The following is an 18,050-nucleotide window of genomic DNA, read 5'->3' as shown; positions in this document are numbered from 1 at the left end:
CTCGGAGATGCACCTGGGCTCTGGGTGATTGCAGTGATCCAGAATCACGTTACGCTTTTTTTTGTAAAAGAATAACTTTTCCGCCAGCAGGCCCCAGACTTGATACCTCATGATTAAGGCCTTGACAACCACTTGGTCCTTGATTTCATCTGCTTTTAAAAAACAAACAAAAAAAAAACATTACATACATGAACACTTATCGAACTCCTTGGGGACTTTTTTTTTCGGAATATAATCAGTAGCTCAAAAAGAGAAGTCAGTGTAAAACGACGTACATCGAGTGCAGCCAGCAAATATCCACGCCAACATAATTACAATAACTTTTTTTTCTTTTTGTGCAGATTATGAAAATGATGCTTCAGTTTTTCTGTTGTTTTTTTTTTTTTCTTTTCTTTTTTTTTTACAGTGATTATTACAAGTTTTACAAAATCCAAAAAGTAGTCCTGGTTTCAGTGAGTCTGAAATGGGCTCTCCAGTGTGTGATCACATATTTCCATATAAACACGTCTCATCGGTCCGGACTCCGAACACCCCGAGATCAGGACTCCTCCTCGTGCTCAGCGTGGGGGGAGGGGGAGCGTTATGATCAGTCTACGGGCTCTGTCTGGGTCTTACTTGACCTCGTGCTCAGACTCGGACTGCACCTCGCCTCCGCGGCTCAGGTGCTCCTCCATCTTGATGGAGAAGATCGTGGCGGTGGTCTGCGTGCTCTCGTCCAGCTCCTTCAGCAGCTCTCCGCTCTCTCTGAAGTCCGTCAGCTCCTCCTCGAAGGCGGGGCTGCTCCTGCTGCTGTTGCTGCTGCTGGTGTTCGCCGCTGTGCTGCCGCCATTGTTGGTGGCGGTGGAGTTGTTGCTGCTGGGGTCTTTCGCAGCCTTAGCAGGGTGATTGATGTAAAAGCGCTGGTTCTGGAAGAACTTGATGATGGTGAGCTTGGGGAGGTCCAGCTGGGCCGACAGGGTGTGGATGGCCTCCTCATCGGGGTACAGGCCAACATCCTGGATGAAGCTCTGCAGGATCCCCAGAGCCTCCAAGGAGATCTTCCCACCGCTGCTGCGGGACTTGACACTCCGGCTGCCCTCATCTTCAGTCTCGGCCGGGGATGCTGTGGACGGCTGACGGGGCGGCAGGCGGGGGCCCGCGTTGCTCTGTTGTTGCTGCAAAGGCTGCTGGGATAAAAGAGGCTGGGAGGGGTGGAGGGACAGGGAGGGCTGGAGCTGCTGCTGACTCTGAGGCGGCTGAGCCTGGAGTGAGAAAGATAAGGATGTCAGGATTATTTCAACATTTCACTTTCTAAATTTGACACAGTTCAGTTTTAAGGTTATTCTGACTGTTTTTAAAACACTATGCACATCTGAGAACACAAAAAAAGGCATATTTCATTTTCTAAGGCCCCCAGAAAAATTACAGCGGATTTTATTTCAACTGTGCAATAAAGGGCTATTTCACCAAAAACTGTAATGCTGCAAATTTCTTTCAAATTTAAATTACAATATTTTATTGCCGTAATTTTACTCCCTCAAACACATCTTAAATTGTATTCTAAACCAAACCTGCTTAAAAAAAACAACCTGAAGTTTAGTTTGAAATAACTGAGTGGATCTAAGAGCCACAAAAGGGAAATTTGTCCTCTTTTGTTGAAGTTCTGTTAACAGTATCTTACCTAAAGCTTTTTAATGTGATATTTTATTGAAAGTCCACATTATATGGACCTGGAAGTTTCTGCTAACAGCCAACATAAGAAGAGCAGAGACCAAAGAGGATCTCTGACATCTTAAAGAACTTCACAGCAATTTCTTTAAATAAAACTTCATAAACCTTTAAACCTTTCTTTATGTTCTTGCTGCCTGTTTAAAGAGAAGCTAATGATTGATTACATGCACTTAAAAAAAATGTAAATCTCAATCGGACATTTTTTCTTGAATTAAGGAAATACGTGAGACACTTTGCCAACAGAACAAGACTATTTACATTTAAAATAGGACAAAAACAACTGGATTGTCTTATTTTCAAGTTCATATTTTGTAATTATCTTATTTTAAGAGTAAAAATATTAATTCCATTGGTAAATCATCTTATTTACCTGCTCAAATTAAAGGTAAATACCATTAATTCAAGACATTTTTACTTATTTCTAGATCGTTTTTCCATAGGAAAGCTGAAATCAATAATCAGCTATGGATTGGTTGTTTTTAGATGATTTAATCTCGGTCCCTCTCAGACCAACTTAAAATCAAACATAAGGAACAGCTGGTTCTGGACTGAATAAAAAAACGCTAAGGTATTGGTCTGCTTTAGTCAGATTTCAGCTTCTTTGAACCTTTAACCAGAATCTCATTTCCAAAACTGTCCTATCGCTTTGTTGAAACCTGATCAAGCTTTAAAACTCTAAACCTTGTTACAGGAAGCTTTTACTAAGCTTTGCGCTGGTTAACTGTTGACTCTCATTTTCAGGGTAAAGGCGACAACATCACCCTGGTAGAGACACTAAAGACCTCTACACACAGCAACAAACACAAACCAGTGGTTCAATTCAGTCCTCAGCAGCTTATCAGGCTCCAGACTTATCCGGCATTAAAGCCATTCCTGTGCACAACTCGTGCAGCGGCAGCCCGGCTGGTTTTCTACTACCGTTGGCTTTCACTTTGCCTTCGGTCGGAGTCCCGTCGGTGTAAACACATGACACATTACTTGTAAAATGTCTCATTGTGCGGCAGGAGAGGGAGCGAGTGGGCAACTCGTGGTCCCTGTTGACCCGGCGAAATGGCTGCTCTTGTGTTTTCATTTCTGAGTCAGACGCTGTCGATAGGTGTTTCATAATCAAGTTTGCAAAACAGCACTTTGCAGGGACTCAGCTTGCCAGCTGCATAAATGCACCCAGAGATGTGATATTACTGAACCAATATACTGAGCTCTGGTAACTCTTGTTGGGCAAATGGGAGTTAATTTGGCTGATGTGTCGTGTTAGTGAAAGACCTGCAGAAAATATTTAAACCCTGTTTTTTTTATGGACAGTAAGGAGCTGCAGCATTAAATCAGAAATAATCTAATTTCATCCATCTACAAGCATTTCTGTTTGCATGCAAAGTCCGCATAAAAACTCCCTCATTCCATATCTGCTGCAGAAAGAAATCCTATTACCTTATTTATATCCAGTAAATGAGAGTCTTTGTGAAACAACTGGCCGTGTATCTAAGGAACCAAAAAAACAAATCAAGCAGTCAGCTGTGGCACGGACTTTTAATAGGAGTATTATTGTGCTTCATTAAGATGTTTCTACCGTTAACTGAGCCTTTGTGTTATTTGTTATTCATACGCCAGATGTCTCGTATAAAGCAGCTCTGTTAACTAAGTTCAGCCTAATGATATCTTTGAAAACAGCTTCCTGTGAAAAGTAGGAACTTTGAAGTGTTGCTGTGGTTCTAATTTACAAGTGTTCATTATGAGTCTTAAGCGTTGTTTATTTATTTTCCCCGAATATTAGCTGAAAATACATTAAATGAGAAAAAAATGGTGCTTTTCTACTTGTTTTTGACGGAGACTTTTAGGATCTCATAAGCAGATTGTTATCAAGAGAGTCTAGTCCTGCGTCTCACAAGCAGTGTTTACAAATTTATTCAGGCTGCAAAAGTGATTCGGTTCCAAAGGCAGTTTAATAACTGATTATTCTCACTCCGATCAGATGACTCATTTAGCAACTAAACTGTCCAATAAAAGCAATAAAAACTTCTATGAATCTAAGAGTTGGATTTATATTGTATGAGAAATTAGAAGAAAGGGAAACATGCATTTTAAAAGATTTGGTTTAGTTCCAGCAATGAGGTGGAATCCATCCTGGTAGGAAGGATCTTGTCTTTATCAGAAATATTTCCATCTAACCTTAAATGTAAAAAAATCACAACAAATTCCACACTTCATTTAAAAAACAAAGATGGAGTCTAACTGTTTCCAACCTGCTTTACATTTGTGATGCAATAACTGGTCACCCGTTGACTTTAGCCTCATGCTTTGTGAATTTCAGCATGAAGGAAAATCAAATAGAGATGTGGATTGATGTTTTCGTTAATCGTTTATTTGATGTTTTGTTACAACCCTAATTAATTAGTCGATAGTTTTGTCAGAGTGTGAAGCCTAAATATACAGGTATTTGCTGACACTATGCCAGGATGGAAAGCTAACAGCAAAAGTTTACAGAGGAAACTGTTTTCTAAAAACATATCTGACTCCAATATGTTTGAAATTAGAAGAGTTTTTGATTAAATCTTTTATCAAAATTCTCCAAATTTAGTCCTTATAATTTGTCCTTTCATGAAGTTAAATGTTTTATATGTTCACTAACGTGTCTGGAGTCAGATCCTCTTTTTTTTAATCATTATTTCTCTGGGTATTGTACCATCTCAGATAAAAAAATGAATGTGGCAGCTGTTTTAAATGTTTTGCCCTCTGAATAATTAATTTCAGTGAACAATGTTCAGCTATAGTTTGTCTGCAAATGACCTTATAACACTGCTTAGACCTACTGTTATAAAAACAAACATTATACGAACCGACAGGCTGCTACTTTATATATTTTAGCAAACAGAAGCAAAAAGGATTAACCTATTTGTTCATCTATAGTTGTTTATATCAGTTTTGTCTTAATGAACAACAACAAAGTGGAATCTGTATTGTAGTTCTATTTAATTTAAGTTAACTTGGGTTTTTGCACATGGTAAAAAAAAAAAGATAAATCAGACAGTCCAGAGATTTAAAGAGGGCTTACTTTATAAGACTGTTCTAATATTTAAACAATAATTAAAGTGGGATTATAAGGCTTGTGGTTTCTCCGTTTGTATCCGGATCTGATTAAACGCTCTGCTCACCTGAAGCTGCTCGGTGGAAACGTGTATCAGGTGTGACGGCCGCTCGTTGTGGTGCTGCTGCCCGGAGCTGCTCTCCTGCTCGTAGATGACGTCGCGCTCGGCCTGAGAGAGGCTCAGGAACCGACGGATCATGGACAGGTTTTCCCAGAGCGTTCGGTTCTCTGGAGACGGATCCTCTTTCCAACGCAGGAGCTCACAGAGCCAACCCTTGATGGAATAAATGAAGGAAAAAACAAAGTTTAGTAAATGATTGTCTGTTAAACCCAAGATTAGAGCAAAGTTTGGATTTATTGTGGATCAAATCCAAACAGTTAACATCCATTTAAGCTAAAAAAAAAAACATAGAAAAATCTTAGCAGAAATAAAAAACAGAGATTAAATCAAACATCTAAGTTATTTAATTTATTACAAGCAGTCTTAAAGGTGGTGAACAGAAACCGTATGCAGCCCAGAAGAAAATAACCCCCCCCACACACACACACACAACCTGAGCCGGCACTTTGTGTGTTTCTCTTCCACAGCTGAAGAAAACGAGCAGAGTGACTGGAGGTCAAGCAGCACAGCGGGAAGGAACAATTTAGCCGATAAGAAGCACTCATTCTCACACTGAGCAGCACCCTCAGGAGGAAACAAGTGACTCGTGTGTTTGAGACGCTCCAGCAGAGGGCCACGAAACACAGAGCTCAGAGAAACCACATCTAGGCTGTCACATTAAACACAGAGTTGGTGGATTTTTATGGCTCCAGATTTTTTTTAAAGAATAAAATAAAGCCTTCAGAAGTTCTCCATTATATATTTGTAAGGTAAAGAAAAGAATGATTTTAGCGTGTTGCATTATGCTAAAAGAATGAAACAACTTAACAATTAGTTTGAAAAAAAAAATGGCCAGAAATATTTCTTTCATTTCTTACTAAAAATTTAATGTAAATGTAGAAACAGGGCTGAGCTTTATTTTATTTTTTTTTAAATATATTTCTCTTTCAAGGTCTGGCAATTTGATTCAAAAGTTTAAAAATACAAAATAATTATAAATCTGAAAGCTTTGAACTCAGTACTTTTTAAAGTAATATTAATAAAAGAAATATCAATACATTTTTTAAACTAGTGCAAAGTTAGAATACAAGTTATAAAAACTAAGTACTCTAGAAAATATATATATTTTTAAATATCAAGCGTGTACTGAAGAAAAAAGGAGAGGTGAGGTGTGCTACAAAAAGAAACAAAGGTTTTGTGTCCAAAACTCCCACAATTTCAGGGAACAGAATGATGAAACACATGCTCCATCGTCATATCATCAACCTGTTGACTTTGGAACCTTTAGTTTTAAGCGGAAAGATGCAGAGATGGAAACAAATATGGCGAGAAAAAAATAAAAAAGGACTCCTCTAGAGCCAACAGTTGCTGCAAAGCTGAATTGTTTGACTTTTTAAATTGAAATATATGCAAAAACTCATTAAAGATAAAATCAAAGTGTCTCTTATATTCCTATTTTCAGAGGTAAAGTTAAAAGTACACTGTCTCTAAGCCTCTTATTATCCTTTAATGTAATTTGTAACTTCAGTTGTTTTACTTCACACTGATTTCTATAACAAGTATTAGAATAGTTTAACTTTAACATTAATAATATATATTTTTATAGTTATATTTGCTTTAAGTCAATACTTTTAATGCTACAGTTTTACATCTTTACCCTATGAATGCCAATGTTGATCAGTGTTCCCCTACATATACATAGACTAAAATAAATACATGGAGCTGGCATTAAGGGAACCTGATCTCTGATGATTTTTTTATTTATTTATTTAAAACTACTTTAAAACATTCTAACAGAATATGATAAAAATGTAACCATTGTAGGAAGTAGAAGGAGGCAGTTAGAATAACACTAGCTTTAACACATGGAGCTGAATGTAAACTGCAGATTCACAGCTGTAGAGACAGGAGGGCTGTTCAGAAGCTCAGTGACGTGGTCAGATAGGATGACCTCAACTTGAACACCTCGTGTGCGTGTCTGCGTGTGTCAGTAAGAAATCTCAGACCTCTGCCGAAGCTGCAGAGAGGTGTGAAAGAGCGAGAGAGGACGAAGGAGAACGAAGGGTAGGCCTCTGGGTGTGTGTGAGAGGGGTTCTCTCTCAGCCCTGCGGTGTGTCCTGGCAGAGAGACAGAGCGGCGCTGTAATCTCCCGGCCAGTGAGCGGCAGCACCTTTCATTTCCACAGGATTACACCGGGCTGCTGGTCCGCTCACAAACAAGGCAACACACATGAAGACACGAACAGAGGACAGAGCCACACCGCCGCACTGCATGCGGGAGATAACTCAGCAGTTTGGTCGTCCCATGTTCCAACTCCTCCCATAAGCCACATCAAACCCAGGAGGGCTTCTGGAGGGAAGCGAGAGCGGGAGAGAGGATAGAGCGGGAGAGAGAGAGAGCGAGAGAGAGAAGGGAGAACTGGGGGGGAGCAGAGGGGGCCATAAAGCCTGCGTGCCCACCTTGTTCCTTTGCCACGTTTATTGTTGCGTTTTTAATTTGCATGCAGAGGGATTTGGACGGCGCTCCGGTTGGGCTGTCTGTGGTTTCAGCTGATTCGGTATTGAAGAACACACACACACACACATAAACACACACACCAACGCACAGCATCTTGTCAAAGCCAGAGAAACAGTACCCAACCCCAACGATGGAGTAATCCAACTCAAACACTCCCCAAACCAGCAGGATTAAACCCAAAGCAGCAGAGCCAATCAAACAAAGGCGCGACGTGAACTCCATTTCAATGCCAGGAAGTCCATTTGATTAAATAAACTACTGAGAGTTTATTAGTTCACAAGTATGAATGTTTTTTTTTTATGTTTGTTTGTATTTGGCTTTTTTTCCTTTTTATTTCTCTGCCAATTTGGGGGCAGTTGAGCTTTTAAAGAAAGAAATCATGGGCCACAAAAGGAGATTTTACTAAACATTTCTGTTTTATACGCCATGCATGCCAAGCAGCGGTTAAGTCTCCTCGCAGCCAGTGCCGAGGACAGTGGACAGTCAGCATTTTCCATGGCAGTTTCAAGAGCTTTGTTTGTGTTTGTCTAATTGCATTGCTTCCACAGGCCAGGCAGAGGCAGCAACACGGGAAAAAGATGCACATGGGGAGCAAAAGAAGATAGCATGTCCCTCGTGTCTCTGAACCACCGCCGGGAGATTTAAGGCTCCCATTTAAATCCATAGCATGGTCAAATAACAACGAATATTCTTTAAAGGTTGCTGTGATGAGAAGTTTAAATACACTTACACACGTTAACTTGGGAATTTTAGAATGCATTTTCACCAAATCAGAAAAGGAAGAGCTTAAGTTTAAGTTTGATGATTCTTTTTGTGGAAGTTATCCACAAGTAGAAAATGTCTTCTGGGGTAATTTTAAAACAACTGCAGATTCCAAGAGCTGTTTGTAAGTCAATCATTGTGCCAAAGGGAGGAAAAGTGGTTTGGATGTTTCGGAACAAATCAGGGACTAAGATTTAAGCTTAGATGAACCGGAAAACCGTTGGATCATCAGGGTCCCTGTCCACAGTGAGGCCATTTTAACTCTGACCAATTGACTAACTAGCTACAAAAACAAAAGGAGAGTTTGGAGAATTCAAGGTGGGCTCAGCATCCTGATGATACTACTTTTTACTAACAGCAGTGCTGCTGTACTACACAAGTTGAATGGGATAGCAAAAAGAAAAGATAAAAACTTCAAATCTCTTAATTTTACCTTAAAATCAACAACCAGTCAGGAAAAAAATGGTATTTCCATTCCTTGTTGATGGCTATAGAAGCCTCAGGAACAGACAGTAGAGCTAGCAGAGGGTGCATGTTCGTATCAGAGTCTATGTATACTTTTAACATTTCTGAATTAAATGAAAATCCACAATAGATGGACAAAAATGACTTTCTCAAATAGTTTTATGATGTTTAATTCGTGAAAACAAGAACAATTTAATTTGACAGTTAATCTTATAATAAATGTACGAAATTGTCGCACCAAAACAGCTTGAAGAGAGATGTATATTTTCCATAAGCTTTACAGCATTAACTTGATTCTATGTTTAACATTCCTGCTCTCACACTTGTGTTATTATCACACTGTTGCAAATCTGTTTTCCCCCTTATTGTTTAATGTAATTTGTGGAGCCTCTCAACTGCAGCTGACAAGCACCGACTGCTCTTGATTGGATCACAGAACTTGCTGCCCCTGCCGCTAAAGTGTCTCAATATGTTCCAGAAAACAGAAATCTAGGGCTCTTCAATGCAGTGTACTCTGTGTTTTGTTGTAGATCATTAAGGGCTCTCTATAAATAAATAGAACAAGTGGCTCAGGATAGGCCCAGCAGAGAAATTCAAACAGCACACAGATTTTCCCATGTGACAGTTTAACCATCTTGATTTGAAAAGAGCACGAACACAGGAACTGGGAGACTTGAGGAACTTGCTGTGACTGATAAGATAAATATCATTTACAGATGACCTGCATTCGTATGAGAAATAGAAGTAAGATACTTTTAGAAAGAGGAGTGTGCATTTTCACATCTCTGATCAAACCACGTTGTAATAAACCACAGGGAACAATGTCAGAGAGACTTGATTCAGGATCCCATCAAGCATAAACATCAAGAACTGAGATATGAGAGAGGTCAACATGTTAAAGATCTCCCATATTCAGTTTATACATCATTTCATGTCCAAATTAAGCTACAGTGGAGGATTTTTGCTGATTTTTGAAAAGACCCGACCTCTCCAATTGAAAAAAAAAATGCACATGCAAAACCCTGTACCCGCTCCCTAGAGGGAACGCTCTGTTTAAAAATTGCTGTTCTCATAGCTCATACAAGCCCTACTTTCCATTAGAAGATTTGCAATTTTTCCACAATGTCAGACTCACCACCAGTAAGTGAAAATGGGGACGAGCACATACCATGGTAAACATATCACCAGAATGATTGACAATTAGGAGGACCACTTATTTTGATGATCCAACCCCAAAAAAGAACATCCTCCACTATAACTTTAAGTTTCCTTAAAGCTGAAATCAATGCACTGAAATCCACTGAATTTGTTTCAGTCATAGACAGCTTACTGCAGCTCTCTATGACTGTGATTCATGAAAGGTTGACGGTCAGTTATTTTGTAGGGGAGTACCTCTACACCACACCCAGTAGAGCAACAGTAAGACAACCCAGCATGTCTTTACGCAGAGAAAACTTTGCAGCCATTTAGCCTCATTGGCCTTTCGGTGGGGGTTTAGTTGTTGGAGGAAATCATGTTATCAAATAGGATTCAAGTAAAAGTCAAACTGTGCTATGTACCAGAAAGTGGTTAGAATCTATCAGGGAACTATATTTGAGCATAATTTGGTGCACATGCAGAGCTGAGAAGGTAATACTGTAGGTATGTATAATTTGGTCTGCAGCCCTTCAATTACTGTTTAGACTGTTGGGTGTTGAGGAAGCTTTCTGTAAACACACTTGATTACATGATTCAGGCGTTAAGACGCCTGTTGTAGAGGTGACGGCTCCTTAAAAATGGATTTATTAGCATACACATCAGTGATCAATATGTGTTTCAAAATACGTCCATCAGGCCAATCCTTCTGGTTCCTAACCACCTTAAAAGTGTCATAAAAATTGATTCTTGTTACACCCAGTTTTAATCTTCTCTTAGAAAAAGTGAGATCTTGTTTGAAAGATAAATTTACTTTCCTTGAACAGATACCTGCAGCAAGCACAGACATTACGAAGATGTAACTGATGTGATGTTCAAGTTTCAAACAGCAGGTCTGGGGACGTGGATGTTTGTAATTCTGCTATTTTTACAGCTGATCGTAATGTGCAGCTGTTTATTTTATAGCTTTGACTAGAGAGAAAAAATGAAAAGATTTTTTTAATCAAGAATTTAGGTCATTATTTGTTTCCACAATGGAATTTCATTTTTGGTTCATGATGACACTAAAGATTCTTCATTTTTTTTGTCAGATCAAAGCAAAACAAAAACATATCATCTAAGCTGCATTTTCTCACAAAAAACTATAATTTGATTTTCATTATAGTTGACTGAAATGAAATTATTGCCATCATAAAGTTAAACCCCGGGTTTTTGTTTTCAACCGACACCATTCAGGCTTCTCTTGGCCAGTACCAATTACTGATTTTCTTTACGTCTTACCTACTGATTCTGTTTAGAATTATTCGTCCTTTGTTTTGGTTTTTTGGAGAACGTTAACATAGAAGAGAGGAAAATCCAGGTTATGCTTTTATTTCCTAGTGGATGCAGGTTGTTGATGCAATGGAAAATAAAGGACACACAAGGTTATCCAAATTTGCACCCAAGTGTTTATCTCTAAAGAAACTGTATATATTTCTAAATGAGGACTTTATAGCACTTTTAAGTGATTGTTTCGTGTTTAAACTCCTTCATTGATCAGATTTCTTTTGGAGTATATTCAGAGCTGACAAATTGCATCATCATCTGAAATGATGGACTAATTTTAAATAACTATCGGTGATCAAGAAGGGTGATTGAAACTCAAAAGATCTGATGAACCACAGAGAAACATCTTTTAGTCCTGGTCGAGGTAGCAACAGTGGTGTTGGCTTAAAAAAAACACTTTCCTCAGTATACAATAGCTGAATTCATCCAGAAGATTTCCCCCAGCGAAGCAATGAAGTGCATCATGTATATAAGTGCAGGAGTCACAAGCTGCCAATGAGAGCTCTTTAAGGAATAACCACCCACTGAGCCATTCACCACAAAACCTCTGCTGAAAAAAAATCCCCAACATTAACACAAAAACTCTAAAAAACAAAAACTACAAAAACCTAAAAACAACAAAAAAAGGCTTTGCTGTATAAAAAAACACCAAAAAACTGGGACAGTTGAGAGAAGGACAGACAGAGCGGTCTGTCACACTGCCTGCGCCAACACCTTCCCCTTAATCTCATTTGCTCCTTATCAGCCCCATCAAGCTGACCTCGGCCACCGTGAAAATAAATAAAATAAGCCAACAGATGTCCATCAATTTGCCATTGGAGGTTTATCCCCCTCCCTGTCCTCGGATTGCTGTGTTACATGCACTGAAGCCCATTTAGCCTCATGGAAATAGTTTGAGGCTGATATGAGAACAAAAAAAAAGGCTGAAATTATGCATCAAAACTGATAATAAAGAAGAAAAAAAAGAAGTAATGTCTTTGACTATTGTTGTGACTGGGTAGTTGGAATAGAGGATTGTTACCGGGGCAGCCAGACAAATCTATCCTGTGTCTCAAACAGGGGGTGAGTTAAAGTAGGGGGGGAAGACAATGCATTACTGTCTTCTTTCCTCCTCTTTGAACTTGGCAAAAGTCCAGTACTGGCAGACAACACAGTGCAGATAAATGCAGCCGATAACGCGGTGTGTTCAAACCTGTTTGTCTTCCCTCAGAGTGCCAAACCAGTAACTGCACATGCACGTTCGACCAACAAAGCTGGGGTGTGCTGCGCCGTAAATGCATTACGCCACAGTGGACGCCCATCTGCTGACGACAGCACACTACTGAGATGTTCCTGATGCTCGGGCATATGTGAATCTCCCGCAACAATAAGCAGTAACCAAGTGCTCATTTGCGGATCAGAGCATATCTTTGTATGCAAACAGAAAGTGACGGTTTGAGATGTGTTTTGCATTCTGTGGTAAGAGGAGGGGAAAGGAAACGGGGTCAGATAACTTTATTAGCAGGCATGAGTGGTTTAGTTAATATGTTTAAAACTAATGTTTTCCCCTCAGCTGTGCAGAAATCCACATGGAAAAAGTCTGGTTTGCAAGCAAAAGGAAAACATCACAAGTCATAATAATCCTCGATATTTGGTGTCTGTCTTTTAGAAAAATCTAAAACAGCAGAGAATTTACTTAGATTTCATGCAAAGATTTTATACCTAAAGCACACAAAGGGAAATCTTGGCCTTAATTTATTATCTTAGGATTAAATAAGTAATATGTTCTATGTAGGGAAGCAACCAATGATTATTTTGCAAATAGATTAATCTGTTGGTTATTTTTTATAATAATAGGATAGCCAAAGATTCTTTAAAAAATGTAAACCAGGTGAAACTCAAACTTTTCCACTTGAGGAGTTCTGGAAAGAACATTTTGAAAAACAAACATTGGTATAATTGCTGCTTTAAGTGGGTTACTCTGTCAGCTAAAAGCATGTTTTAGATTCTCTACACTCCAGTTAATGATTAATTAAATTAGTTGACTATTATTTTAGTAATCGACTAATCACAATTAATCTGATTAAGTATTTTAGCCCTAGTTCTATGTAATAAGCTAAAACGAATCTGTAAAAAAAAATAGCAAAACTCGTAACTTTTATAGTAACAAGATAAATAGAGTAATAAATAAAAAAATATACCAAATGTATACAACTTAGATGCTAACAATCATAATAACAATATTCATAGATGAAAAATATTTTCCTAACAACTAACAGCGATTTTGAATGAACTTTGTTCCTGCAGAACTGGTCACAGAGTTATTAATACTGGCCTTTCTATCCGGGCCTTTTAACCTGCTAATTCAGAAAAAAAGGTGCTTAAAGCTTTAGCAGATTGTTTTTTGAAGAGGTTTACTTCAGGGCAATATAGTCTTGCCTAAAGGTTGCTGCAGAAGCTCAATGACAGATTTTATGTTTTGCACATGGTGATCTATTGTCCTCTGCATATTTTCTCATAACCATCTGATTTCAGCTCAGTTGTATAAAGAAGCAAACTTGAGAAGATGGCGATAAAAACTAAATCTTGTTAAGTGATGTTATTTTACCTCCAGGGTAGCTGGTTTTAAAGAATCTAAATCATTCCAAATTTGCCCTTTAGAAACATTTCCAATCATTTAATAACATAAACAGGTCTGTGAACTCTGTAGCATCATATTTTTCATTTTTCTAAAGCTAAGCTTCATTCTGAATCCTTTATGCCAAACACTAAATCTGTGTTGGAGCAGTGACACGGTGAGGTCTTAGCCAAACAGTGAACGTTTTCTGTAAGAGGTCGTGACCTCTGAGGATACAATGAGGCGACTTTTCAGCGTTAACAGATTGACAGCTAACACCACACACATTGTGAGGAGGACAGCAAGACATGACCGTGCAGGAAACCGGGCCCCCTCGGTGTGAGAGGCAGCGCCCAGAAACAATGCGGACGGGGCTCTGTGTGGCCGTTTACGTCATGGCTGCCGAATCAGTTTGGCGTTTGGGGAATTTTCGAGCAGGCGAATAGAGGCAGATGGAGCAAAGCGAGAATAACCACAGGCGAATGACCATTTCATCCAAAATAGAGCGCATTAAACATCTGTGTGGTTTGCTAACAGATTTATTTATTTATTTCTTCCTTCACAGCTGCACATCATGCTGTAACAATACTACAAATCTGGACTTCCCCAGAATGTATTTGTGTTTGCAGGACTAATGTAAAGCTCAATGCTAGTCGCTAGCAGATAAAATATATATTCTTTGAAAGATGGTTTCAAAGTTCTGATAAGAGAGAGAAGATTATTGGCAGATTTCACCTTTATTATTATCCTATATAAAAATATCAGTGTTTTTTCTTTTTGCTCAATGCAGCACTGCATATAGATCATGTGCACAAGATGGCTGAAAAAATGAGTCACCAATGGAGCTTTAGTGCATGTGCCTCTTTGTTTCAGATACTAATATTGTTGAAATTGCACCATAATCCAGTTTAGCCTGGTGGTGGGCTGATATTTGGGTACGAGCACTGCCTGTGTTTGAGTGTTCAAACACGGCTCACCCACCGCAAATTTACCTCTTGTTTATCATCTTTTCTATTCAATTCTGATGAGGCAGATGGAGGCTGAACGCGCACGCACGAGATAACAAACAAGGCGAGGATGAACAGCAGACAAACAGAAACTGCAGCTCCCATTCCAAACACACACGCACAATCACGTAGAGCACCTACGTAGAGTCTGATTCCATCAATTATAAGAGCTTGATTGAGATTTAATTCAAAGCTGGGGTTTAATTGCTAATATCAAAGGATAATTAAGCTGATAAATCATGACTGATCTTATTGAATTAGAGATTGAAATAGCAGAGAACTTGCAAATTGTCTCTGTCAGTTGAATAAGTTATTTAATTGGTCTACAAGTTTGCCTCTGATACTAATCAAACTAAATATTCACCCTAAAACAGAGTTAAAATAAGCTTCCCTGTTCTAGAAATTACATCTTTAAGGTAATTTATCTTTGAGTTTAGAATATAAGTTGTTTTTTTGTCTCGGTTTAAGCTCTATAAAATCGTTTTACCGTAACTATAGAAGCTTGGCAAAAGATTTTAAATCCCATACATTTCTGTCCAATTATAACCACAAACTAATGACCCTTTTGGTGGGTTGTATGTGGCCAATGCAAAAAACATACAGGGCTTACAGTATAGTTACTGCATGCATATTGATTTATCCATCCTTTTTTTACTAAAAATTACATTAATATCCTTACGAGGCTACATTATTAGTGAATACAGTCCACCTGTGTGCATTTAATCTCTGTTTGAATGCAGGTGTTCTGTAAAGACCTTAGAGGTTTTTGGAGAACAGCAGCAAACAACCACATTTATATAAATAAAGTTAGGAACACAACAGATGGGTCAGGAATAAAGATGTGGAGACGATATCTATCTATGACCCTATTATGGAGCTTTATTTCATCAAGGTTTAAACCATCACCTCAAACATGGAAAGACAATGAGAGAGTTAGTTAGAGAATTAGCTCAGGGGCCAATACTGTTTGCTGAGGAGCTGCAGAGATCAACAGCTCAGGTGGGAGAATCAGTGATAACATAAAAAATCCTTCATAGACAGATAAGAAAGCTAAATTTCAAGAAAACCACTGAATGAAATGATTGTCAGGAGATAGACTCTACAGATCTTCCTCATGTCATGCACATATTAAAACACAGTGGTGGCAGCATCATGCTGTGGAGATGATTTTCATTCGCAGGGACGGGGAAGCTGGTCAGAGTAGGTGTGAAAAAAGATGGAGATGCAGTTCTGAAAGGAAGCCCGTTAGCCCCCTGCTAACACCTTAAGTAAGGAGGGCAGCTGCACGTTCCAGCAGGAAAACCAACTAATTCCACATCCAAAGTCAACATAGAATGCTTTAGGTGTTTATATTGATTTACAGGATGACAAGACTTGAAATTAGTATTTTATTCGAGCAAGAGTGGCAGAAATATCAATCTTCGTAAATGTAAAGCTGGAAAAGACAAACTAAAAAACCCTTCAGCTAGATTTTAGTAGATGATATCGGGGTGGGGGGCTATCAAATAAAATCCTAATGCCGTACAATATCAGCCTGATTACAGTATTGATGAGTACCATACAGTGTAGAAAGATTGACGTGGAGATCATGAGACATCAGGAGGAAAAATAATGTGAGTGTAACCAAGTGCACATAAGCAGGATGAGGACTTGGATAGATTCTAATATCTCCCCATGCGATTCCCCAGCACTCTGACACACACACACACACACACACACACACCCCTACACACACTCTCTCTCCCTCTCAGACTGCATCTGCCGGAGCTGGTGGCTGTAGTTAAATTGAAATATTTCCCGGCGTGTGTCAGAAGCATGCAGAATGGTAATTATGACAGATCTGATTAGGCGGGCCGAGTCGGGCGGCTCCGGGCTGCAGGTGCGACCTTGTGCATTCCTGCGTGTGTAAATAAAATTAATTACAAGCGTAGGGGGCGCGCGGCGCGTGACATCGGCGCGCACAGGGGGGACTCCCACGGGGGGCACCCTAATGGAATATTTTTCCCGAGTCTAATAATACAGTTGGTATTGACTTGAGGTAATTAGGGGGATCATTAAAGCGCTTTTCCCGGCGTATTTGCCTGCCTGATCAGATTAGTGAGAATGGGCCTCAGAACAAGCCCTGTGTGGTCTGTCAGGAGAAGAAGTAGAGACAGTGGGAGTGGGTTAGATAGCTCACATTTGCTGGGAAGACAAAACGAAGAACACGCCACACCTGTCAATGGAATGGGACCAAGTTTGGCAAAAAAAAAGCTATGAAAAACAAGTCGTGGTCAGGATGGTTATACCAGAGACAACTCTAAACAATAGTTGTGAACTAAAACTGCTATAAATTGTAGATTTACTGAAAAATGATGAATTTAAGGTGATGACGGCAGAGTCCCGACAGACGGGGCAGATTCCCGGTTTAGACTGCAGGGTAGGAGGTAGGCGAGGAAAAGTGAGGGAGCCGTGCGGTCGGGAGACAGATGGGGTGAGAGGTGGCATGTAAGGCGTAAGTGAGAGAGATGGAGAGAAAGACACAAAGTGCTCTGAGCATGCTCACTGAGACCCTGTACTAAACAGTCAGATAAAGGCTGCTGGGAATTCCTCTGTCCATTAAACAATAAAAGAAAGACTCATTTCATGTGGAGCAGTGAGGGGGTGGGGGGGGACTCACCGTTTGTGAGATAACTCATGGGCTAAATTAATTATTCAGACAGCTGGGTCTCCAGATCAAGAAATTTGTGTCTTTAATAATAGAGGCGATCTGGCCTTGCCTGTTTCCCATGGCAACCTAATAACCAAGCAGGCACGGGAGATAAATAAATAAATCAATTAATAAACAGTCACGGGCCTTTTCGACCCCCAGGGGCTTCGGTGCTCTCGCTTTGATCTGCCTAATTTGAGAGACGTGCGATGTGTGGAGGAGCCACCAACAGAGAGGAAGCCACACAGGCCGCAATATTACAGCCATCTTTACAGTCAGTTAGAGAGTTCAGTCATTATTGTTTGACACAGCAAACTTCCAGCAAGGATTAACTAAGACCGAATGTATGAAGCATTATATGGGCTTTACACTACTTTGTTGTAGCCTCATTGCATCTGTCATTAGATCTGAGGTGTGTATGAAGAGCAGGAAGAGTCTCTACAGTTTGACAAAAATATTATTGCCTTAAATGCATACTTAATATTGCCTCCTGTAAATAAAGCATCACATTGCATGTTGGTGCTACATGCATGTTGAATCTCCAATGTTGCATTGTTCTCATTTTCCCTCTGCACAGGGCTTGGGTTGCATAATATCGCAACTTTATCACCATTATTACTGTGTCAAGCATTTATACTGCAAAAAAACTGCATGGATGTCAT

At 39.4% G+C, this 18,050-nt stretch overlaps 1 protein-coding gene across 10 annotated transcripts in view; it reads right to left on the bottom strand.

Annotated features, from left to right (window-relative positions):
- Positions 1-373: 373 nt before the first annotated feature.
- Positions 374-18,050, bottom strand: part of LOC107082981 (DNA-binding protein SATB1-like) — a 77,362-nt gene continuing 59,685 nt past the window's right edge. For 7 of the 10 annotated variants that reach the window (XM_015371886.1, XM_015371890.1, XM_015371892.1 and 4 more), the window contains 3 exons: positions 4,860-5,066; positions 3,139-3,189; positions 374-1,241 (listed from right to left, as the gene is read on the bottom strand). In XM_015371886.1, coding sequence (XP_015227372.1) covers positions 612-1,241; positions 3,139-3,189; positions 4,860-5,066 — 888 coding nt within the window. In that variant the 3' untranslated portion in view covers positions 374-611. The remainder of the gene's footprint in view (positions 1,242-3,138; positions 3,190-4,859; positions 5,067-18,050) is intronic. The other 3 variants (XM_015371893.1, XM_015371891.1, XM_015371887.1) reach the window with 2 other exon arrangements.

This window comes from Cyprinodon variegatus, unplaced genomic scaffold (assembly GCF_000732505.1).
Source record: "Cyprinodon variegatus isolate N-32 unplaced genomic scaffold, C_variegatus-1.0 Scaffold66, whole genome shotgun sequence".
Classification (NCBI taxonomy): domain Eukaryota; kingdom Metazoa; phylum Chordata; class Actinopteri; order Cyprinodontiformes; family Cyprinodontidae; genus Cyprinodon; species Cyprinodon variegatus.
This window is presented reverse-complemented; position numbering and strand designations above follow the sequence as displayed.